The 24,991-nt window shown below is 42.6% G+C and overlaps 1 protein-coding gene across 6 annotated transcripts in view; it reads right to left on the bottom strand.

The window, feature by feature from the left end:
* Window positions 1–24,991, bottom strand: part of TMEM164 (transmembrane protein 164) — a 257,355-nt gene that overhangs the window by 138,629 nt on the left and 93,735 nt on the right. For all 6 annotated transcript variants that reach the window (XM_023633710.2, XM_023633711.2, XM_023633709.2 and 3 more), the window contains one exon: window positions 21,870–21,936. In XM_023633710.2, the coding sequence (XP_023489478.1) occupies window positions 21,870–21,936 (67 nt within the window). The remainder of the gene's footprint in view (window positions 1–21,869; window positions 21,937–24,991) is intronic.

Raw genomic sequence — 24,991 nt, 5'->3', positions numbered from 1 at the left:
TGCAAACACTTTTAGACAAAGAAAAACCAAGAGAGTTGCTATCGGCAGATCATTTCTAAACGGAATTCCAAAGAAAAGATTTCCAGCAAAGGTAAAGTAACGTCAGACTTCAATAAGGTCTGAGATGCAATAAAACATAGAGAGCAAAGGAAGTGGTAAATATGTAGGTAAAACTAAATGAACATTTATTATATAAAATAATAATGTCTTGTGTTATTTTTAAAAGAAAAGCTAAAACAGTACAGAATTAAAATACATGACAACATAAGCACCTAAATTGAGGATGATGAATAGAGTTAAAATATGATAAAGACCACATGCAAAAGAATGAAGTTGTAACCCCATCTCACAGCATATACAATCCTAGGGATATATCCAAAAGATAAAAAACATGTCAATACACTCTTCTCAAGTGCATATGGAACATTCTCAAGGACAGACCATATGTTGGAAAACAAGACAAGCCTCATTAAATTTAAGACTGAAATCATATCAAGCATATTTTCTGACCATAATGCTATTAAACTAGAAATCAACTACAAGAAAAAAGCTAGGAAAGTGACAAACATGTGGAGACTAAACAACATGCTACTTTTTTTTTCTTTAATATTTTTAAAACTTTTCCTTCTTCTCTCCAAAGCCCCCCAGTACATAGTTGTGTATATTCTTAGTTGTGCGTCCTTCTAGTTGTGGGACATCACCTCTGCATGGCCTGACGAGTGGCACCATGTCCACACCCAGGATCCGAACCTGCAAAACCCTGGGCTGCTGAAGCAGAGCACTCGAACTTAACCAGTCGGCCCCGTGGCTGGCCCCAACAACATGCTACTCTTAATCTCCAAAATATATAAAGAACTCACACAACTCAACAACAAAAAAACAAACAACCTCATCAAAAAATGGGCAGAGGATATGAACAGACATTTTTCCAAAGAAGATATACAAATGGCCAATGGGCACAGGAAAAGATGTTCAACATCACTAATCAAAAGGGAAATTCAGGGGTTGGCCCGGTGGCACGGCAGTTAAGTTCGCACATTCTGCTTCGGCAGCCCAGGGTTTGCTGGTTCGGATCCCAGGTGCAGACATGGCACCGCTTGGCAAGCCATGCTGTGGTAGTCGTCCCACATATAAAGTAGAGGAAGATGGGCATGGATGTTAGCTCAGGGCTAATATTCCTCAAAAGAAAATGGGAAATGCAAATCAAAACTACACTAAGATATCACCTTACACCCGTTAGAATGGCTATAATCACCAAGACAAAAAATAGCAAATGTTGGAAAGGATGTGCAGAAAAGGGAGCCCTCACACACTGCTGATGGGAATGCAAACTGGTGCAGCCACTATGGAAAACAGTATGGAGATTTCTCAAAAAACTAAAAATAGAAATACCATATGACCCAGCTACCTCACTACTAGGTAATTAACCAAAGGACTTGAAACCAACAATTCAAAGAGACTTTTTCACCCCTGTGTTCATTGCAGCATTATTCACAATAGCCAAGACATGGAAGCAACCCAAGTGCCCATCGACTGATGATTATATAAAGAAGATGTGGTATATATATACACAATGGAATGCTACTCAGCCATAAAAAAAGACAAAATCATCCCTTTTGCAACAACATGGATGGACCTTGAGGGTATTATGTTAAGCGAAACAAGCAGAGAAAGACAAACACCACGTGATTTCAGTCATATGTGGAAGATAAACTAACACACAGAAAAGAGGACAGATTAGTGGTTACCGGAGTGGGAGGGGGTTGGGGGATGGGCACAAGGGGTGAAGGGGCACATTTATATGATGACTGAAAAGTACTAATGTACAACAGAAATTTCACAATGTTATAAACTTTTATGACCTCAATAAATGAAAGAAAACATGTTAGTACAAAAAGTTGTATATGAATTTTCATAGCAGCATTATTCATAATAGCCAAAAAGTGGAAACAACCCAACGTCTATCAACTAATGAATGTATAAATAAATATGAATATTTACATACAATTGAATATTATTAGGCAATAAAAAAGAATGAAGTACTAATAGATGCTACAACATGGATGAATCTTCAAAACATTATGTTAAGCAGAACCAGACACAAAAGAACAAATATTGTATGATTCCATTTGTTTGAAATGTCCAGAACAGGCCAATCTATCACTCATTGCTTAGAGCTGTGGGCGGCCGCAGTGGGGTCATGGGATGATAGCTAAAGAATACAGGTTTCTTGTGGGGTTAGTGAAAATGGTCTAAAATTGATTGTGGTGATGGTTACACAACTCTGTGAACATACTAGAAAACAATGGATTGTACACTTTTCAGGGAATTTTATCTCAATAAAGCTATTACCAAAAAAATGTTATACGGTCCTTGTATCATTTGAGAGAAAAGTAAATAAGTATTTTTGTTAACATTGGTAGGGTAACCATTAAAAAAACCCGATAACTGAAATAGTGTGTATAACATCTAAACCAGTAGAAAGAAAATAAAAGAAGAAACTATCCAATCGATGCCCCACAAAAGCCAGAAGGAAAAGAAGACAAGATAAATACTGCAACCTGGAGTTTATAACCTGCACCAAAAGGCAGCAGTCCAAGTGACCCCCAGCAGTCACATTTGCGCTGAGAAGCAGGCTCTCGCTGTGTGTGCTGGAGTTTAGGACGAGTGGAGCCTCGAGCCCTACCCAAACCCCCTCATTAACAGGGTCCCTGGAAAGACACATGCTCCTCTGTAAGGACTGGATTAAGTCAAGCAAATGCCACCTTGGGATGAAACATCCTCCCTTTGGCCACCAGGGACCAAAATTATCCCTCCAATTAGTTGAGGCCTATAGGTCCTAGATTCTAAAGGAAAATGAGTAAGTCTGTTGCTGAGATGTCATTTGAATTTTGGCACACAAGCTAGTTTGAATTATTAAGAATGTAATGTATTAGAAACCCACCTCTAGTGGATCGATGGGTGACTTGCGCTCATTGGGCTCAGCCCAGGAAGGCCTGGCTGCTTTAATGAGAACCATGAGTGCACCTGGCGCACTCCATCATAGACAGCGTCCTTGGATCTCTCTCTAGGACAGCCTGTAGTCACAGGATACATATTTGTTCGATGGTTATTCCACCTATTGGAACTAACTGATGGGAATGCAGTGTCTCCCTTGCCCAGAGAAGGTGAAATTACCCCCAACTCTGGCTGGAGGGTGCGGATCCTAGCTCTCCCTCTATCCTTGACTCACTGTTCCTTTTTCCCTCCTGGCTCGCACCGCAGGGCAGAGGAAGTGAAATGCAAACTTATCTGGAATGACCGCTCTCCCTTAAGGGCCTACTCAGTTAAAGGAAAAAGAATCTTCTCTTGCTTCCACCTTTGGAGGTAGGAGTTCAGTCCACACTGAAACACCTTGCCAGGAATAAAGTTCAAGGCAGTATTTTCTCAGGACAGCTCTGGCCATGCATCTGCCGACAGCACCCCCTGACCTCTGCTTCACAGGGAAAGCTGCCACCCCTTTGCTCAAGACGAGAAACAGAACAGGGCCCATCCCTTTGGCCCAAGTTGCAGCTGACCTCTGGCCTAGTTTGGAGACTGAGAAACAGCAGTTACATACAGTGAATGCGGTATGAGGCACAAATGGGAGTGCCCCAATTCTTTCAACACCATCTAGATCACCTACAAATTGGCCTTCTTTCTAATCAGTCCTATCTTGAACACCCACTCCAAATAGAAACTTGTGTCCTCCCACACCTCCAGCAAATACACACACACACACACACACACACGCACGCACGCGCGCACCCCTAAAGCCCTCTTCATGAATTCCTGTTTCCATTGTTTGTCTTTCAGTTTGTGCCTCAGGCGAACGGAGGTGGAGAGCAATAGCTAATATATACTTGGAAAAGAATTCTGGAAAGGAGAAAGCCATGGATAAGCCTCCTTCCCAGCTAAAGCAAAGCACAAGCTCAGCAGAAGATGTCCCTGGGGCCGGCCCCATGGCTGAGTGGTTAAGTTCGCACGCTCTGCTTCAGCGGTCCAGGGTTTCGCCGGTTTGGATCCTGGGTGCGGACATGGTACCGCTCGTCAGGCCATGTTGAGGTGGCATCACACATGCCACAACTAGAAGGACCCACAACTAAAATATACAACTATGTACTGGGGGGATTTGGGGAGAAAAGGCAATTAAAAAAAAAAAGATGTCCAGACGGTTCCTAGAGCCAACAGTCTGGAACCATCACAAGGCAGGAGCCGCCGTGAGCCCAGTGCTGAGGATTCCTCCCTGCTTTCAGACTCATTGGAGGGGACTTGCTGGAGGAGAGAGGTGTGCTCTGGATGAGAAGGGAAGGGAAGCAGAATTTCCCCCCACCCTTCCTCCGCCCCTATGGGATGGCCCCCAGAGGGTAGCCTGTGGATCAGGCCATACGCAGGGAGTACACAGGGAGCTTCTGGAAGATTCATTCTCTTCTCTTCCTCTCCATTCACCCACCAAATAGCCATTTCTAAGTTACCGTCACGTTAGAAAAACACACTCCTGGTCTACACGGACATGTTTAGCTTCTTTAGAGACCCCCCTCCCCACCGAACCCCCCTCCTATTTTGGGCCAACATAATTCACAATTCCCAGAAATGCCTGAGAAGTGGCATATGCACTTCTGGTGCTAAGCCTGGCTGGTTTTACAGATTTTCATTTAGCAGGTGTCTGTTGCTAAATCAGTAGCAGCTGCTAATTGCTTTTCCTCCCTCAAACCTTCAGACAGAATGAAACATCTGGTGTTCTCTCACTTCAGGTTAAAATCAGATACCTTATCACCCCTCCTTTGGGTTCCATTTTTATTAAAAAGCTTTCAGCTGATGCCTGGAACAGGCAGCAGAGAGCAAGGCTGTCCCAGAGGAAGAGAAATGATTCTAAGAACAACACAATAGGATGAGCCAGCCTCATGCCCGAGACCTGATGCCCAGATGGAGGGGTGCTCAGACCAGTCCCCAACAAGGTGGAGCTTTAAGCTCATGACCACCCAGGGAACCTGGGGCTTCATTTCTTGAGCAAGGGCTCTGAGGAGCCCATCCCCCTTTTGCTTGCAGTGGGTACCCCTCGCTTCCCTGAATCAGTTCCAGCACTGGCAACCCCCATCCCAGCTAGCTCTCCTCTCTCTTCTGGCTGAGGAGGGGAGCTATTTAATATGCACATGCTTCTACCACAATGAACAGGAATTGCGGGGAGAATAAACTATATACAGTGGAGGGAAGCTATAAGGACCCTATCATTTCCAGCTCCACTTCCCAATTTATACCAGTGTTCTCTTGTAGCTTTTCGAGACACTTTGAAAGTTGTTTCATTTTTATTTTTGCTTCCCCCCGCAAAAAATCATTTTTCTGGGCTCCAAATATGCCTCTTGATTCTAAGTCAAAACTATTCTTAAAGGCATTATTAATGTTATTATATTAGTCATAAATATTAATACATTAATTATAAATTATTGGCTTTAATTAAAATAAATTTTTAAATAATTTAATAAATTATTGATTGTAAATTAACATATTGATTATAAATATTATTAAATATTATTAATAAATAAGCATCTGAGCTGACCTTTATTGAGTACTTACTACTATGTATCAGGCATTGTGGTAACACTTTACATGCATCACCTTACTGAAGATTTAGAAATTATGATCACCCTCATTTTATAATATGAACAGGCTCAGAGAACGACTATTGATGATACAGAAACAAGACTGGAAGCGCAAACTGGCTGGATTAGAAGCCTGTGCTCTGCTGACCGGGTATTGGAGAATATTAAGGAATTATTGTTAATTATTGTAGGTATGATAATGGCATTATGATTACATATATATTACAAGAGTCCTCACATTTTAGATATTCATAATGAAATATTTGCAGTTAAAATTACACGAGATTTCCTTCAAAATCCTTCAGGGATAAGTGCTTGGGGGAGGGAGCAGTTTGAGGTGAAGTGAGGCATACCGATTAAAGAAAGAGACTGGCTATGAGTGATAATGGTTGAACTGAGAGATGGACACATTCAGGTATTTTTTTCTACTTTTGTATATATTTTCAATTTTCTATAATATAAAATTACAGATATATAAAATACAGGGACCCAGAAGGCATCACCGTCCCCTTGGACTTCTAAACCCTCAGTTTGTCTTAAAGTCTCAAGTCACCTCACTACAGGTTCCAAGGTGTGTGGAACATAAGGGGAGGTTGGGAGGACAGCTGTTGAGGTCAGAAGAGAGCATCCTGAGGGCTTTGCCTATTTCTCCCTTCTGTTTATGTGACTGAAGACCGCATGCATCTTTTCAGTGGCCACCTAACAAAGAATTATTTCATTGAATCCTCACAATACCTATGATGTAGGTAATATTATTATTCCTGTTTTACAGATGAGGAAACTGAGTGAAGTTAAGGAGCTTAACTAAACCCTGAAGTTTCTTCCTAAGAACAGCTGCTACCCAAGGAATCTAGGATAAATAAGACATATATTTGGTCTTTGTCCCCATTCCAGGCACAAAGTTCCTAAGACCCTTGAAATGTCCTGAGTGATGAGTGTCTTCTGTTACTCAAAAGGAGCCACTTTTGAGCACACTTGAGTTTCTGCTCATGAGAGACTTAGGGTGGAGCCCCTAGATAGCCTCAGGATGGGGCTGGTCACCAGGAAGTGATTAGAGGGTGGGAATTTTTAGCCATGCCCACCTGCCTCTGGGAAAGGGTGGCCACCAATCGAGCTCTACAGAAACTCTTGAACAAGAACAATTGATGAGCTTCTGGGTTGGTGAACATATCCACAGGCCAGGAGGGTGGCACGCCTTCGCTGCATGGGAACAGAAGCTCTTGCACATGGGACACTTCCGGACTCTGCCCTGTACACCTCTTCATCTGGCTGCTCATCTGTATCGTTTAAAATATCCTTTCTAATAAACTGGTAAACATAAGTAAATGTTTCTCTGACTTCAGTGAGCTGCTCTAGCAAGTTCATCAAACCCAAGGAGGGGGTGGCGGGAACCACCAATTCATAGCCACTCAGTCAGAAGCACAGGTAACAACGTGGACTTGGCATTTGAAGTGGGGGCAGTCTTATAGGACTAAGCCCTTAACCTGTGGGATCTGATGCTACCTTCAGGTAGATAGTATCGGAATGAGTTAAAGTGTAGAACACCCAGTTGGTGTCACAGAATTGTTTGCTGTGGGAAAACACCTCCCCCTTGCCTCCCTGCCCAACCCCCCCACCACCCCCCCACACACACACACATAGAGCATCCCATTCAGTACTTATGCAACCAGGGCGGTGGAAAGAGCACTGGTCTGGGAGTCAGGAGACCTAAGCGTTGATTTTAGAGTTGCCACTTACTGGCCATACAACCTTGTCATTCCCCCTTTCTGGGCTTTAACATCTGTGAAATGACACAGTTGGACTAGATAAATTTCTAAGGACCTCTGCAGCTCTCAACTTCTAAGGTCTAGTTGATTTTTTAAGTCAAGTATTTGGACTGTACCTTTACTTCTATGAAATTTCCTTTCTGTTCCTTAGATGCTATCATTCAGGACCTTTTGGAATATTGAAACTGTCACCCAATATAGCTTTGCTTTCCAGCTTTGGAACACATGCAAATCTGACACTTCAGTCACCTGTGCCTTCATCTAAGTTGCCATCAACTCCTTAAATTAGTTCAACAAACCATTAAGCCAGATAACTGCACTGTCCACTCTCAAGTGCACAGTTCTATATCTTGTCATGAGCCACTCAGTGAAATGACTTACCAAAATCCAGATACACTCTGGCTTTCCCTAATTAACATTTGAGTAATCTTATCCAAACAAAATGTGTATGGTTTCACAATAATGTATTTTTGGAGGCCTGTGCTGGCTCCTGGTCCTGTTCCATGTGGCCAAAGACCAACTGCTTCATACAGTGTTCCTCGACTTGGCTAGATGCCATTGTGCATGGGTATATCATGCATCTAGAACTCCTAGCATTTAACTTTTAATCCTTTTCAAAACTCAAAATAAATATTCAACTTCTGCTTTGGGTACTCATCTATTTATGCTCTACGAGTTTTAAAATTCACCTGCAGTGGATTTCACTTCCTAACTTCTTTTAGTAACTTTCTTTTTTATTGAGGTATAACTTACATAAAATAAAGTGCAAAATATCTGAACTTCCGTCAAGCCCTATAATTTAGGCCTCATTTACAATAGCTGAATGCCTGACTAGGAAGATGTCCATCTTTACCACTGTTCAAAGATAAGTCTCTTTAAGGAAAGAACAGAAGAGGAATAAAAGCTGAGTAGTACTGAGTTGCCTTTGTTCCTTTGTACACTATATGTTGGTCCTTTTGCTTTCTCTCAATCTTGCTTTCCAGCCCTTCTCAAACGTTCATGTGCACACTAATCCCCAGAAGATCTTGTTAAAATGCAGATTCTCATTCTGTAGATATGGGATGAGGCCCAAGAGTCTGAATTTCTAACTAGTACCCAGGGGAGGCCAATTCTGCTGGCCTGGGGACCACGTTCTGAGTTGCAAAGACCCAGGGTACAGTGAGGAAGCTGGGGTGGTGCAGTGGGAAGAGAATGAGCTTTGGAAACAGAAACCTGGGTTCTAATTTGCAACTTCTCAACCCACTAGCTGCGTACCTTTGGGTGGATTGCTTAACAACTCTTTGCATCTCAGTTTACTCCTCTATATAAATGCAATCACCTACATTTCAGGGCTGTTGCGAGGATTAACTGAGATGAGGGAAGCAATGAGTCTAGCACAGTTCTGGGCTCTCCTCCATACAGAGGCTCTCACAATACACAGCAGCTATTATCATGAATGTCTGATTGTGCCTGCCATTCCCTACCTTTGCTGTTATGAACCCTAAAATTTCAAATTCAGCCATGCCATACTGGTGTGTCTAGTATTCTAACCTACTCTTATGGACTGCATGTTGTTGTGCCCCCAAAATTCCTATGTTGAAGTTCTAACCCCCAAGGTGATGGTACTTGGAGGTAGCACCTTTGGGAGATTAAGTTTAGATGAGGTCATGAGGGCAGGACCCTCATAATGGGATTAGTGTCCTTATAAGAAGAGATGCCAGAGAGCTTGAGGGCTCTGTCCCTGGCCTGTGAGGACACAGCAAGAAGCCAGCCCTATGCAAGCCAGGAAGAGAGTCCTCACCAGAACCCAACCACGCTGGCACCCTGATCTCAGACTTCCAACCCTCCAAAACGGTGGGAAATAAATTTCTGTTGTTTAAGCCACTCAGTCTAGGGTATTTTGTTATGGCAGTCAGAACTGACTAATCACCTACACTAAGCATACTAGCTATCCCATAAGCATTTATTGAGCTCCTACTGTATGTCAGCTCTGAAGTATCATTTTATTTCCCTCTGCTTCCCTCATGGCAATGCAATATCATTGTATTTTAACAGACACTCTATTAACTTTGACTGTTCTTTTAAATATGCTTAAGATTCTATGTTTTAATTTGAATGTAGAGAACTTGGAACCCCTAAAACCTCACAATGCCTTCCTTGGGAAGAAGTGGCATTTTCTCACCCTAAGCAATTCCAAACTCTGAATGACTAAGTACCTCCACTTCAAGAAACATCCTACTACCCTCAGTTCCCAACAATAGACATTCATTAAAGGTCACTGAAGGAACCTCCTCAACCTGATAAGGGCATCTGCAAAAAACCCACAGCTAACATACTTAATGATAAAAGACTGATGCTCTCCCCCTAAGATGAGGAACAAGACAAGGGTGCCCACTCTCACCCCTTCTATTCAACACTGTACTGGAGGTTCTAGCCAGAGCCATTGTATAAGGAAAAGAAATACAAGGCATCCAGACTAGAAAGGATTAGTAAAACTATCTCTATTCATAGAAGACATGATCTTGTCTGTATAAAATCTTTAAAAACACACACACACAAAATCTTAGCAGTAATAAATTAGTTCTGAAAGGTTGCAGGATATAAGATCAATACAGAAAGAGGAACTATTTCTACAGTGTAGCAAAGAACAATCAGAAAATCAAATTAACCATTCTATTTGCAATACCGTCAAAAAGAATTAAAATATATAGGAATAAATGCAACAAGTACAAAACCTATACTCCAAAAACTATAAAACATCATTGAAAAAAATTAAAGAAGACCTTAATAAATAGACATCCTGTGTTCATGGATTAGAAGACTTAATATTGTTAAGACGGCAATATTCCTCAAATTGGTCTACATTCAATGCAACCCCCATAAAAATCCCAGCTGGCTGCTTTGCAGAAATTCATAAGATGATCATGAAATTCATGTGGAAATGCAAGGGTACCAGAACGGCCAAAACAATCTTGAAAAAGAAGAACAAATATGGAAGACTCAGACTTCCCAGTTTCAAAACTTTCTACAAAGCTGCAGTAATCAAGAAAGTGTGGTGCTGGCATAAGGATAGACATATACATCAATGGAATAGATTTGAGGATCCAAAAATAAACCCTTACTTTTATTATGTTTTTTAAATTTTTTGTGAGGAAGATTGGCCCTGAGCCAACAACTGCTGCCAATCTTCCTCTTTTTGCTTGAGGAAGATTATCACTGAGCTAATATTTGTGCCAATCTTCCTCTATTTTATGTGGGAAGCTGCCATAGCGTGGCTTGACGAGTGCTGCTAGGTCCATGCCCGGGATCCGAACCCATGAACCCCAGGCCACCGAAACAAAGCATGAAAAGTTAACCACTATGCCACCAGGCTGGTCTCAAACCCTCAGTTTTATTTTTGATTGAGTTTTGACAAGGGTTTCAAGACATTTCAAAAGGAAAGAGCCTTTTCAACAAATGGTGCTGGGACAACTGGATATCCATACGCAAAAGAATGAATTTAGCCTGCTTCCTCACCCTACAGTCATGTGTCACATAATGACATTTGGTTTCAGTCACTGATGGACTGCATATACGATAGTGGTCCCATAAGATTAGTACCATTTAGCCTAGGTGTGTAGTAGGCTATACCATCTAGGTTTGTGTAAGTACACTCTATGATGTTCACACAACAAGGAAATAACCTAATGATGCATTTCCTAGAATATCCCCATCGTTAAGCAACACATGACTGCGTATATAAAAATTAACTCAAAATGGATCACAGACCTAAAAGTAAAAGCTAACACCATGAAACTATTAGAAGAAAACATAGTTATAAAATTTTGTCATCTTGGATTAGGCAATAGTTTCTTAGATAGGACACTAAAAGCAGAAGTAGCCAAAGAAAAATTAGAGAGAGTAGATTTAAGTTTGAAGATTTTGTGTTTCAAAGGACACCATCAATAAAATGCAAAAACAACCCACAGAATGGGAAAAAATATTTCAAATTATACATCTGATAAGAGTCTGGTATGCAGAATACATAAGAACTCTCACAACTGAAAAATAAAAAACAAATAACCCAATAAAAAATAGGAAAGGACTTGAAAAGACATTTCCCCAAAGACATACAAATGGCCAACAAGTACATGAAATGGTGTTCAACATCATTCATCATCAAGGAAATGCAAATCAAAAGCACCATGAAATACCACTCCACACCCATTAGGATGGTTACAGTAAAAAAAAAGTCAGACAATAAAAAATGTTGACGAGGATGCAGAGAAACTGGAACCCTCATACATTGCCAGTGGGAATATAAAACAGTACAACTGCTTTGGAGAGCAGCCTGGCAGTTCCTCAAAAAGTTAAACATGGTGGGGCTGGCCCCGTGGCCGAGTGGTTAAGTTCGTGCGCTCCGCTGCAGGCGGCCCAGTGTTTCGTTAGTTCGAATCCTGGGCGCGGACATGGCACTGCTCATCAGACCACGCTGAGGCAGCGTCCCACATGCCACAACTAGAAGAACCCACAACGAAGAATACACAACTATGTACCGGGGGGCTTTGGGGAGAAAAAGGAAAAAATAAAATCTTTAAAAAAAAAAAAAAAGTTAAACATGGAGTTACCACATGATCTAGCAATTCCACTTCTAGGTATCTAGCCCAAAGCTGACATTCAAACAGATACTTTTATACTAACGTCCACAGCAGCACTATTCACAACAGACAAAAGGTAGAAACAACCAAATGTCCATCAATGGATGAATAGATAAACAAAATGTGGTATATCATATAAAGGAATATTATTCAGCCATGAAAAGAAATGAAGCACTAATACATGGTCCAACATGGATGAACTTTAAAACTTTATGCTAATTGAACGCAGTCAGTCAGAAAAGGCCACACATTGTATGATTCCATTTACATGAAATGTCCAGAATAAGCAAATCCATAGAGACAGAAAGTAGATTAGTGGTTTCCAGGGCTTGGAGAGGGGAAAATAGAGAGGCACCACTGATGGGTACAATGCTTCTTTTGGGAATGATGAAAATATCCTAAAATTAAATAGTGGTGATAGTTGTACAACTCTGTAAATACACTAAAAAACACCCTGAATTGTACACTTTAAAAAGATAGATTTATGGTATGAAAATTCTCTCTCAATTAAACCCCCCTCAAAAAAAAGATGACTGAAGGGTTGGAGAAAAAAGCAAGTACTCATTTGCGTAGTGCTTTTAAACTTTCAAAGCCCTTTGCTATCTCTCGTTTTTCTTTCGTTCTGTTATCTTTTCTTCATAACCTGTGAGGTAGAGAGAGCAGACACTACTAACTCCATTGGAGAAACGAGGAAATTGATGCTCGATGAGGTGACATCAACTTGTTCAAAGCCCCAAGTCCCAGTCAGTGGCAGGGAGGGTACACAGGAGGGAACAGGGCACACAGCAGAGCTGCCCCGGCTGCACATCAGAATTGCCTCGGTGCTTTCTGAAAATGGGTATGTTTTGAAATCGGCCCTGGTGATTCTAATGTGCAGCCAGGGTTAAGAACCACTGGTCCATGGACTGGAGAGAGGGAAATAGCACTTGCTTCCAAGTGCTGGAGGCTGTTTCTTCTAAGCTTGTTTTAGGAAAACAGAACCAAGGCAAAGAACTAGCAAGTTCTGGAGGCAAAAAGCCTACTTTCTGGCACTCTCCCTGACTGCTGCCACTCCCTCCATGGGCTGAGGGGCTTGGACCTCACTGACAAACCCAAAGGTCTGGACATTTTATTCAAATAGGAAGAAAAACCAGAAGTGAACCTAATTCACCTGTCAAGAGGGAGGAGCGAAGGCGAGCCAGTTCACTCATCAAACAGGCTGTCTCAGAAACCAATGGAAAAAACAAAGGCAAGGTTAGTCAGTGTGGAAAAGAAAGCCTCCCGAGGAATTTTAATCTCACTCAGGAAGGCTAATGCAGAAACAAAGCCCCCTTCACTCCACCATCACCCAGCAGCTCAGGGAGCTGGGGCCAAAGCGCCGGAGACTAACATCAAAAAGCACATGCTGACAGGAACCTCCTCAATTTCTCAGATAATATTAGGAATAGTAGTAACAACATGCGACACTGAAACAGCACTTACTATAGCCAAGCGCTGGGCTAAGTGCTTACCCTACATGATCTCCATTCACCTGAGCACCATTTTACAGATAAGAAAATGGGGTGGCAGAAGTTAGGTCACTTATCCAAGGTCACATGGCTATAAAGGCAGATGAGGCAGCCACAAAACCATAGAGAGGCTGGCTCCAGGGTTAGCACTTTTGACCACTACACTGTACTAACTCTTAACTTCTACGCAGACACAAAAAGACCAAGAATATGCTGCGAACGATGTTAACAGTTGTTGCTGCTCAATGATTTCTGTTTTATTTTGGTGTTTTTCTGTATTTTCTACTTTTTTTCTTATTATCAACATATACTACTTTTGTAAAGAAAACATTTATACATTTGTAAACACAAAGGCACAAAAGCCTCATGCTTTCTGTTGCTGTTTTTAATTTATTGAAAAATAAGCACCATTGCAATGGTGGTGATTTTTATTTTTTATTTATACTTTTCTGTATTTCAGAAATTTTCACCAGTAAATATGTCTTTTGCTGTAATCAGGAAAATATCATTATTTCAAGTGGTTTAACAAATAATTCACCTGGGAAAAATATCATCTATCATCCCTCTGTCTTCACAGCCAAGATCTCAGGACATGTGTAAGAGAGTTCCCCTGGAATTGCTCTGAGGAATACAGAGGTTCAGGCTGGCTGACTAATCCATTTATTCTATCTGTGGATACCTACCGTGGGCTGGGTACGAGGCCCCGCAGGGGACAGAGGCCACAAAGATAACTATTCTTGCCCATAGGGTATAGTTATGCTGCAGTGCTGGGAACCTGGGGACAGGGTGAATGCACAGTCCAACCAAACTATGGAGTGCTAAGCAGCTATTAGAAAGAATGAGATTCATCCATAACTGAAGAGGTTACTGATTATCTACTGTCAGGTTAAAGGAAAATACACTGGAGTAATGTTTACAGTGTAATGCCAATTGTGTAGGAAGCCTAAACCCAAACAAATCAACACCTAGAAATATGAAGATCCTTATCTGCATTTATGAACAAAAGAAAAATGTGGAAAGACACACAAACCTTTAACACAATTGACTTGAGTCCTATTCCCTTGAGGAATAGGACTGAAAGTTGGTGGGGTAAGATGATTAGCTTTCTCCTTTTACTCCTGAATGGCTTTTTAGTGAATATGTACTATTTTTGTAAAAAAAAAATTAGAAAAGAGGAGGAAGGACGACCATGAGCTTTAGCATCAGAAAGACCAAGTTCTCACAACAGTTCTGTCAATTTCTGTGTGTCTCTGTGCAAGTTATTTAACTTTCAAATGGAGACGCTAACCGATACCCATGTCAGAGGGTTTGTGTGAGGATCAAAGACTAATAATTAACAGTTAACGCTGACTGAGGGCTTCCTATTTGCCAGGTGCTGTGCTACACGCTTTATACACATTAACTAATTTAATCCACAAAAGTTAAGTAACTTAGAGAAGTTCTCTCCCTCTCCCTCCCTACTACCCCCCCACCCCGCTGGTTCTCTCTCTCTCTCTCACACACACACACACACACACACAGAGTGGTACAGCCAGGATATGAAGCCAGAGAACCTGATCTCCAAGTCCATACTCTTAACTACGCTAGGATGAGCTATCTGTGAAAGCTTTCCTTTGCAAAGTCCCATGCACCAGTAAGGAATTCTTATCAGGAGAACCAAAAAAGATAAGAAATACACACAAAATCTAAACACTATAAGGGCTAAGAGATGTGACAGAAGCAGTGACCCAGGATGTCTTGTGGTGATTTGCACATAAGTGGCAATGTCTATATATACAACTGAATTCACGACTCTCCATCCTGCTCTTCAGAATCTCAGTGAGGAGCTTACTGTGTCCTACCTCCATGACGCTGGCCAGGGCATTCTCTTAGTTGAACTGCCTCCGTCCTCTGCAATTTGCATGCATATTCTAATTAGTCTTCAAGGCTCAGTTCAGGCTTTATTTCTCTGTGAAGCTTTCTGGAGCACTTAATGATCTCTCCAGGAGGCAGTGTGTTAGAGTGCAAAGTGCACAGGTTCAGCTTTAGCACTTACAAACGTGTAACTCTGAGCAAGCCATTTCATCTCTCTGAACCACAGTTTCCTTATATGTAAAAGAGGGTTCTTGCGAGAATTAAATAATAACATATGTAAATTACCTGGCACACAGTAGGTGCTCAATAAATTCTAATAATAATCCTCTTCCCATCTCTTGGAACTCAGAACAATCACAATTTAGTAATTATGCCTGAATTTCCTTGTGATTTTCCTTTTTCATGATTTTGAGTTGAATACCGTCATAACTTTTCAGGCATTTATCCCTTATTTTTCTAACTAAACTGCAAGTTTCTTGAGGGCCAGGAATGTACCCTGGCTGCTTCTGCATCCCCTGCAGCATACAGCACAACACTTGACATAGAAAAGTGCTCAATAAAAATCTGTGGATTGACTAGTGTGACTAGGCTGGATCCATGGAGGACGTAAGACTCTCAAAGATCAATCTTAAAATAAAGGTAGTAATTAGACATATTCTAGCATAGTCTCTCTAATTTGGCTTGGACCAGGAACCACAGACTCTTCTCAACACGCTCCATGTCCTCACACCCTTTGCATTCATCTGATCAGAAACATATTGGCCTTTGTAGGTTGAGGCACAATTTTGCTCAAATCAATTCTTCATAAAGCTAAGGCCTCTTCTGAAGCCAACTTTTTATATTTTAAGTACTCTCAGGAAAGCAAAGGGACATTCTGTCCCTAGTCCAGGCCCCAAATCCAAACTATAACTTTTTTAAATAGCTCAATTTTCCAGTCACAGAAATAACTTTTCTAGGTCGATTAGCACATCTCAATATGCCAATTAGCAAAGAGTGAGATTCTTAAGCGTATTTGCATGGGTGACAGCAAAGTTTTCCAAGTAGCACACACGGGTACAAGGTGTGCCAGCGGCAAAGCTGCATTCCTAGAACATTGAGATAATGATTGAGAATGATGGGCTGCCGCCCTAGTAATGAAAACATCATTACTAACCTCTTGCATTCAGGCTGAGAGTTAAGAACATTTAAAAGAACCAGTTAACAGAGAAAAAGGACTGGGCAAAAGGAGAGGGGTGGTAAAGGAGAAAAAAAGGAACTAAAATGATAGATCAACACGGACACATAAGAATGAGCAATTTTGATAAATGAGATAATAATATACTTGAGGTTTCGGGCCTTACAGAAGAAAAGAGCTTGATAAAAAGAAGCGTTATCATTCTTCTTATTATTCTAGTAGCAGACAGACGGCTGCAAACATAAATATAGGCCAAGCTAGAGTGCTCGGTCTGGGAAGGGGGCTGATACAGTGTCTTAAGTTTCTTTTCCCTTTCCAACCTCCCTTGCTCAGAACACTCCACATTCAGAAGAAGCTCTCACGGGCCTTAGAGGCAAAAGGAACAGGGCTGGGGATCAGCTTGGGCCCACTGCCTCATTCTGAGTGCCAGATCATCAGCTTTGCAAGGTAAGAGCTGTAACTGAAAAGCTAATACGTAACCAGGTTCTATGGGCATCCACCTCTTGGCTTTCACTTTCCAGAAGGTGGGTTAGCCTGGAATGGATGATATTCCTTGCAAATTCATAGGCATAGATAAGGAACCAGACATCACCCTCAGGCCAAAAAGTCACTGGCTATAACAAGGAGCTGGAGAACTAGGCAGTATATCTACTCTCTAAGCCACGGACTACCGACAGCTTCGGCGGGGCTATCTTCACATGGGGTCCATGGATGGACTTGTGGAGGGAGGGGAAGGAGGTGGCAGTCTGTGTCCCTCCAGAAATTCTATGCAAAATTGTGTTTGTGCATTTACCTGAGAAGAGGCACTATAGTCATCTTCAGCTTCTCAAAGAAGTCTAGGACTCAACTTCAGATGAAGGGACGCTAAGAAGCATTGCCAGCATCTTGACTCACTAGCATTCAAACCCGCCCTGAATTTCAGCCATACGATAGGAAGAGAGCTCTGAAGTCTGAGTCAGGAAACTTGGGTTCTAGGGGTACCCACCTTGGCTTCTTAAGCAAGTCATTTATCCTAAATTCCCCCTCTCAAAGATAACATTAGACCAGACAAGCTTTCAGCAACTTGCTAGTCTAATAATCAATAGTGCCATGATGCACTTCCCCTCCTTCCTTCCAAGAAGCAAAAGAGAAATCACCCTTAAGACATTTCATCTGAAGCCAGAAAGAGACTTTCCCCAGAATCCTGGCAGCAAAGAGCACTTACTTGTAATATGGGCCATTGGAATATACGTCCCTTCTTCTAAGGTGTCAGCTTCTAAGCTGGAGAACCAGGAGGAACTGGGACTTGCGCATTCTCTGGCTGGTCTTTGAATCCTGGTGCCAGTGAGTCACAGGACAGAGCACCACATGTGGAAATTCACTGATGACCCCAAATCCTTGAATTTACTATGGCAACTTCCTCCAACTCCCTCTCTCTCTGTCGTTACATGTGTGAGTGTACATATGTCTATATTACTTGAATACACACTAATTAGTTCATTTTATTTTCCTTGCTTCCTCATTATTGCTAATGAGCAAAAAAGGGGGAGGAAAATAAAAAGATAAAGGGCTAAGAAGGAAGGGGAAAAGAAGTCAAAAGCTGGCTTCCTGCCTAATTGGATCATTAGGCTTAAGAAAGAGTTGCCTATCTTCCTGTGTCTTATGTCAAGTCAATCGAGATCAACTAAGGGGTTGCAAAGCAAAAAGTTCTGAAGGCCAGAAGTAGCCCAGGAGGGGTCCCAACCACTTAAAATAACCCGACCAAAACCAACCGTCAAGACACATGCAAATGGAATCACAGCCTCATTTTAGAAAAAGAGCGCCAAGATTATTCACCAGAGTGAACGGAACTGCTAGTTAAGAGAGAGCTCATCAAAGAAGTGTCAATGTTAAGGAAAGTTACTTGAACATTCTTGATAAGCTGGTTGGCTATAAAGCTTGACATTTATTTGAAAAGTATTACGTGTTAATATAACAAATATAATAGCAAATCTGTCTCAAGAGAGAGGAAGAAAGAGGAGGAAAGAAGGAAGGAAGGAAAGAAAAAGAAAGAGAAAGGGGGCAAAGAGAGAGAGAGAAACATTGTGTCTGCATAGAGTAGTATAGCTGTTATGGGCTGAATTCTGTGTCGCCCCCCCCCCCAACAAATTTGTATGTTGCAGCCCTAACCCCCAGTACCTCAGAATGTGACTGTATATGGAGTTAGGGCCTTCAAAGAGGTAAGGAAGTTAACATGAGGCCATTAGGGTGGGCTCTAATCCAATCTGACTGGTGTCCTTACAAGAAGAGGAAATTTGGACACACAGAGACACCAGGGGTGTGCGTGCACAGACGGACAACCGTGTGAAGAGGCAGCAAGAGGGCAGCCATCTACAAGCCAAGGAGAGAGGCCTCAGAGAACAACCACCCTGCTGGCATCTTGATCTTGAGGATAATAACACTACCTTGCCTCCTAAGTTTATTGTGAGGATTAAATAAATTAGTCCATGTAAAGAATTTAGAACAGTGCCAGGCACACAGTATAAGCACTTAAGAAGTGCCAGCTGCTATTACTGCCGTTGTTGATGTTAAAGAAACATCAGCAGGCCTAGTGAAGATATAGACCCTTGGTGTAACACAATACTGATTGAATAGTAACTTAACCACTGGCTTTCTAACTGACTTCAGGTATGTGAATGGGCCTCTGTTTTCAAGCTTGCACAATGGGAATAAAGCTGTCTGTTTATGCTCAGTGCTTCTCCAAGGAGATTATTTGGCTTTCCTTGGGGGAAAGGTCTCACTAGGAAGAGCTGAAGGTGACCTGTGTAGAGGAACCATATCCACCTCAGTTGATAGCAGAGACTGGCCAGTGTTGTGGGCTAGAAGCACTCAAATTCAGGATCGCTGATTCTATAAGCCCAAGGGGAAATTTTCTGGTGTGCCACCCCTTCCTGGAATCTGAAAGAGCTGCAGGCATCTGCAAGCCAAGGAGAGAGGCTTCAGAGGAACTCAACCCTGCCGACACCTTGATCTTGGGAATAGTAACAGTGCCTTACCTCCTAGTTTATTGGAGATAAAAATGGAGAGATCAGTTTTCCATCTGCCTGATCTCTCTAGCTCCTGAGGAAACAGTAACAGTGTGACCAGACAGAGGGATAAGACAGCGTTAGATCCACTTCTCTGCCTCAGCAGGTTACCTCCACAGGCAGGAAGTAACTTCTGCTCTAGCACGGTTCCACATCCCTGAGCCAGGAAGGAATATGTTTGTAATTTGTTTGATTTGCACTATTCTTTGGTATTATCCCCCAGGGCTCTGAGACCAAGGCAGGAGTTCTGATTCTATAGTTCACTAGGTGAAGTCATGCGAGTCATAGATTGTGGGGGATGTACAAGGAAGAGTGTAGTACCCATGTCAGCAGCCTGTGCCTGCTGATCCCAGCTCACAGGGGAACACTGAACTGAATGTGCCTGGCCTGTTAGGCCAGAGACCATACTGCCTGCCCTCCCCCAACCCTGGCATTTCCATTTTCAAGAGCTCGAATGGTCTATCTATAAGGTGCTTTGGGTTCTTTGGAAAAAAGGGGCTAGGCATTATGAGCCACCTGGGTATCCTGTTAAAATTCGGTGTCCAGGGGGCCAGCCCCATGGCCTGGTGGTCAAGTTTGGCACTCTCCGCTTTGGCGGCTCAAGTCTGGTTCCCAGGCATGGACCTACACCATTCATGGGGGCCGTGCTGTCATGGTGACTCACATACAATATAGAGGAAGATCAGGACAGATATTAGCTCAGAGTGAATCTTCCTCAGCAAAAAAAAAAAAAAAAAAGCAAAACAAATAAAAACTGCAGCATCAGATGCAGTAGGTCTGAGGTGGAGCCTGAAATGTCACATTTCTAACAAGCAGCACCCACGTGATGCTGGTCCTTGGACCGCACTTGAGTTACATGCTTGGAGTAACTTTGAATTATAAGCGCCTAAGACACTGATTCTCCAAGGGTGGTCTGAGGACCCCTGCAATCGGCATCACGTGGGGGCTTGTTACGAATGTTCCTTCCCTGGCATCACTGCAGACCCTCTCAATCAGACCTTCCAGGGGTGGGGTCTGGCAAGCCTCATATTTTAGCCATTGCTTCAGGTGACTGCTATGGACATTGTTTCAGAACCACTGCACAAAATCAGTGGTTCTCAACTGCAGCTCCATGTTAGAAGGGACTTTTTAAAACACTATGCCCAGCCTGCAGCACAGATCAATAACTCAGACGCTTCAAGGGTGGGGCCAGGGCATCCGTGTTCGTTTGTTTGTTTTTCATCAGTTTTTTTTAAGTATCCCTAAGTGAGCCTGGAGCATAGTGAGGGTTCAAAATCACTGCTTTAGATGATTGCTTCTCTTTTAATTTCCATCGGTATACAATATGCACCTAGAAAAGTATAATGATCATAAGGGTATATATGAATATTTGTGGCAAGGGAGTGGCTGAATCCTCAGAGACAGTGAAGTGTAGCGGTGGGTGTAGGGTCTGGAGGCTTGGGCACTGCTCCTAACTCTGCCCTAGAATTTGTGTGACTCCCTGAACGTCAGTTTCTTCCTCTGTAAGGAGAGGCCATAATACTCGCCCTATCTACCTCACACAACTGTTATGTGAAAAAACCTTGTGAACTATAAAGATTATCATTTTGATATTTAAACTATGATCTTAATGCATGAAGCAAAGTTAAGTCGTGAAAATAGAAAGCAATAAGAAGGATATTACAGATGATTTCTTTCCCGAGCTTTCTAATGTGGCCAGCTAATTCCTCCACAGTCACACATGTGGGAGTCTGAGGACAGGGACTGCCACCCCAGCCCCAATGCTCCTGCTTCTCTCTCTGCTGGTTTATCACCCGGCCCCCTGCCACAGTGGGATTCTAAGTGCTAGCCTCAGGGTGTGTGTGTGGCCCAGAGTACTCTGTGGGTTTGGGTGAATGGGGAGGAATCTGATTCTTGTCCAAGGAGCCCCTTATCAAGGCAGACAGTCTTTGGGAAGATTATTTGGGGCCAATGTGGTTGAGTCCACACTAGAGGCCCTGAGAACACCTGGAAGCCTCTGTCTAATGGGTGGGGCCCCCAGCCTCCGTTCTCTCCACGAAACCTCTCCGAGAGCATCTATGGCTTTTTCGTTCTGTCCTGGTTCTGGCCTAAACTCTTACCGCAGCCCCAGAGTTTCAAAAAATACTCCCACCCCTATCACGCTCCACTGTATCCAAACAGGACTGCATCAAACCTCAACGTGAAACATAAAGATATTTTAAAACTCACATGGGCACAGGAGCTAAGGATGAGGACAAGCACTGGATAATGAAAGAGTGAGCAAATGCAATTTTGTATGTTGTTGGTACGTTCCTAGAAGAGAGAACTTACCAGCCGGGTATTTACCACAGGAAACAGCAGGGCCAGAAGAGCTCCATTCAACATGTGCATCTGTAGCCTGGAGAGGAAGAGAGAGAAAGTCCAGGTCACACACAGCCTCTGCTGCAAAGGCAGACAAAAATGTGTCAGGTTATGCCATGCCATATGGGCAAGCATGTAAACAGGTGGCTCTCTGTGTAAAATGGCGCGGGAGTTGGCACACACGTGTAATAAATTAAAAGCAGCATATTTTGCATCAAGTGCAATGTTCTGAAGAGCACCACCACAGCCTCAGAACCCCCGAACGCTTCCCAAACACACTTTGGTTACAACACTTGATTACACAATGAGTTCTGTGCTCCCTAAACTTTCAGTCAGTCCCGATCAACTGCTTCAAATGCTGCAGCTCAGGTGGCATTAGAAAAAGGGAACTGGACGGCCAAGTGCTCTGTTATTACAGTAAGACCTACTTTTCACAGCACGGCTGCTTATTTACACAGCCACGTCCAATCCTTTTCCCCACAGAGAGACCTGAGCATAAAACAGCCAGTACAACCAGTGAGCCAGCTGCAGTATTTCGCAAACTGTTTGCCAACTTTCTTAGAAACGTCTTCAGGCGCTGCTGCAGGGGTGGGGAGGGCAGAAGTGGCAGCCTTCCAGGCTTTCTTTGATCTATTTTATATACTGGGCTCTGTGACTTAAAAGCAAAACCAAAAAAAAGAAGAAGAAAAACACCGGTCTGCAGCATGGGGTGGTGACACTGTTTCCCAATACCAAACTTGTTAAAACACATACTAGAAACCCTTGATGAGTCAAGAACCACCAAGTCAGGAACAAACTCTCCTTGTGAGGGCCCTGGGGACTGACTTAAGCAGCTTCCTTCATCACTCAAGGCAAGTGGTCCTTAACTACTAAGGGAGAAGCAAAGAATGACAGTCTGTTCCTCTTGAAGAAAAGCTGATTTGATGGGTCATGTGTGACCTCTGCTGAGTCAAAAACCACTGTAGAGTCAATGGGCCTCGTAGACCTCAAGACACTAGCTTGCTCACTCATAAACTCTCTTACTCTCTCTCTTACACACTCACTCACCCAGCAGCTCCGGGAAACCAGAATTTCCCCTGTGCTCTGAATAGGAAAGCAGTCGATACCTCACAGACCCCCTAGACCTTTAGCTCTTCTCTTGGAGCTCACAGATGTGTGCCTAAGACTAAGCGACACTACGAGAAGACCCAAGGGAACAGCACAGAAGCCCCAAGGCTGTTTTTCATTCTCCCCAATCTGTTTCTTACTGCTGCTCCTTGTTACCAATGCCATGATGATGGCAATGATGTGCACTTCATATATTCTAGTCAAGTATCTAATTAACTGCTTTACATAAACTCTCCTGCTTCATTTTTACAGCATCTTATGAGATAGGTACAATTATTTTTCCCATTTTGTTAATGAGGAAACCAAGGTCAGAGAAGCAAAGTGACCTGGTCAACGCCACACACAGGAGAACAGAGCCAAGATTCAAACCCAGGTTTATCTGACTCTGGACCACAAACTCTTATTATCCCCCTCGCTGCTTTCTATCAGAGAGTCCCTCCCTCAAAAATATGACCTTAACTGGAGAGTCACAGATGCTCTTTTTCCTTCCTTTTGGTTTCAGGAGTCTCTCTACCGCCTCCTTTATCCCCTGCCAGAGGCTTAATATGCTTTCAGGGGATGACAAAGGGGAGAATGCTCTTAGGCCACTGTGCCAGGCCATCGCAATCCTACAGTTTAACAGGGCTTGGCTCATTCCATAAATGGGAGGACGCAGACCAATGCAATGTCACTCCATCCTCCTTGGGCTGGCTTTTATAACAGAGTCATTCAAGAGGACAACTCTGTCTTCTGAGAAACTGACTGCTGAAAACTCCGGCTCAAGCCTCAGCGCCTAGAGCAGGGGTCATTAACAGCCATTCCAGGCTTGGGGTGAAATAGAGTCTGGCCTAACTCTGCCCCTGGACCCTCCTATGTGACAGTCACAGCATAAACACTCACTCTAGGAGAGGAAAAATCACATGATAATCCAGGAAAAGCTGGACCCTGGTGCTATGCTTTGCCATTGGCCTTAGAAGAATGTTGGCATTTACACAAGGCCAATTAGATATCTGGGCACCAAAAGTTAAGTCTTGAGGATGATGGGACTGATCCCAAGGGACCATGGAAGGCCAAAAATAAAGAAGATAAAACCAACATCAAGATTCAAATGACTAATAAATTCCTAGATAAAGACAAGCCTTGTTACTAATAAATTCCTAGATAAAGACAAGCCTTGTTACTCATAAATTCCTAGACAAAGACAAGTCTTGTTATGGGTCCTCAAAATCCAGTTGCACAAGATATATATACGCAAAAGGGTGAATTATGCTTAACATATAAAAAGATCTTGTATATCAATAATTACGAAAAAATCTAACGTATGTTGAGCATTTCTATGTGCCAATCACTGGGTGAAGTAGTCAAAAGCAGCATCTCATTTAATCCTCACAGTTTTTATTATAATTCAGTATCATTTTCTTCAATTTCATAGCTGAGAAAACCAAAGCACTAAGTGATTAAGTGACTTGCTCACACAGCTGCACTGCCCTCTACAAACCCGGAGCAGAGCTGAAGAGGTAAGCAACTGACAACATCAGAGGCAGAGGCTTTTGTTTCTACTTTATGCCCACCTCCAGTGGGCCACCCAGATTTCTGCTAGGTATGGGAAACGGGTAATGGGCAATTAGAAAGTCCTGTGAGAGTTCCCTCATCTGTACAATGGGAACAATAATCGTACCAACTCATAGGATTGTTATAATGTCAGTATTTATAAAGTGCTTAGAAAAGTACATGTATATAGTAAGACTCATATACATGTTTCCTTATAGTAAGACTCATATACATGTTTCCTAAATAAATAGTGAAGAGCTCACCTAAAGCCTCAAGATTAAAAAAGGAGGAAGGGGAAAAGAAAAAAAAAGGGAAATCATGTGAGAGAGTTGAACTGTTTCAAAAATTCAAAGTATGAGAAAGAGATCCATAGAAAGCAATAGGACAGATTAAAGGCCAGAATCAAAAACTAGAGCTTGGAGATGGATTCATCTCCAGTTAGTCATACTTACAAA

The sequence above is a fragment of the Equus caballus genome, chromosome X (genome assembly GCF_041296265.1).
Source record: "Equus caballus isolate H_3958 breed thoroughbred chromosome X, TB-T2T, whole genome shotgun sequence".
NCBI classification, from domain to species: Eukaryota; Metazoa; Chordata; class Mammalia; order Perissodactyla; family Equidae; genus Equus; species Equus caballus.
The sequence above is the reverse complement of the archived record's forward strand: the minus strand, read 5'-3'. Positions and strand labels throughout refer to the sequence as shown.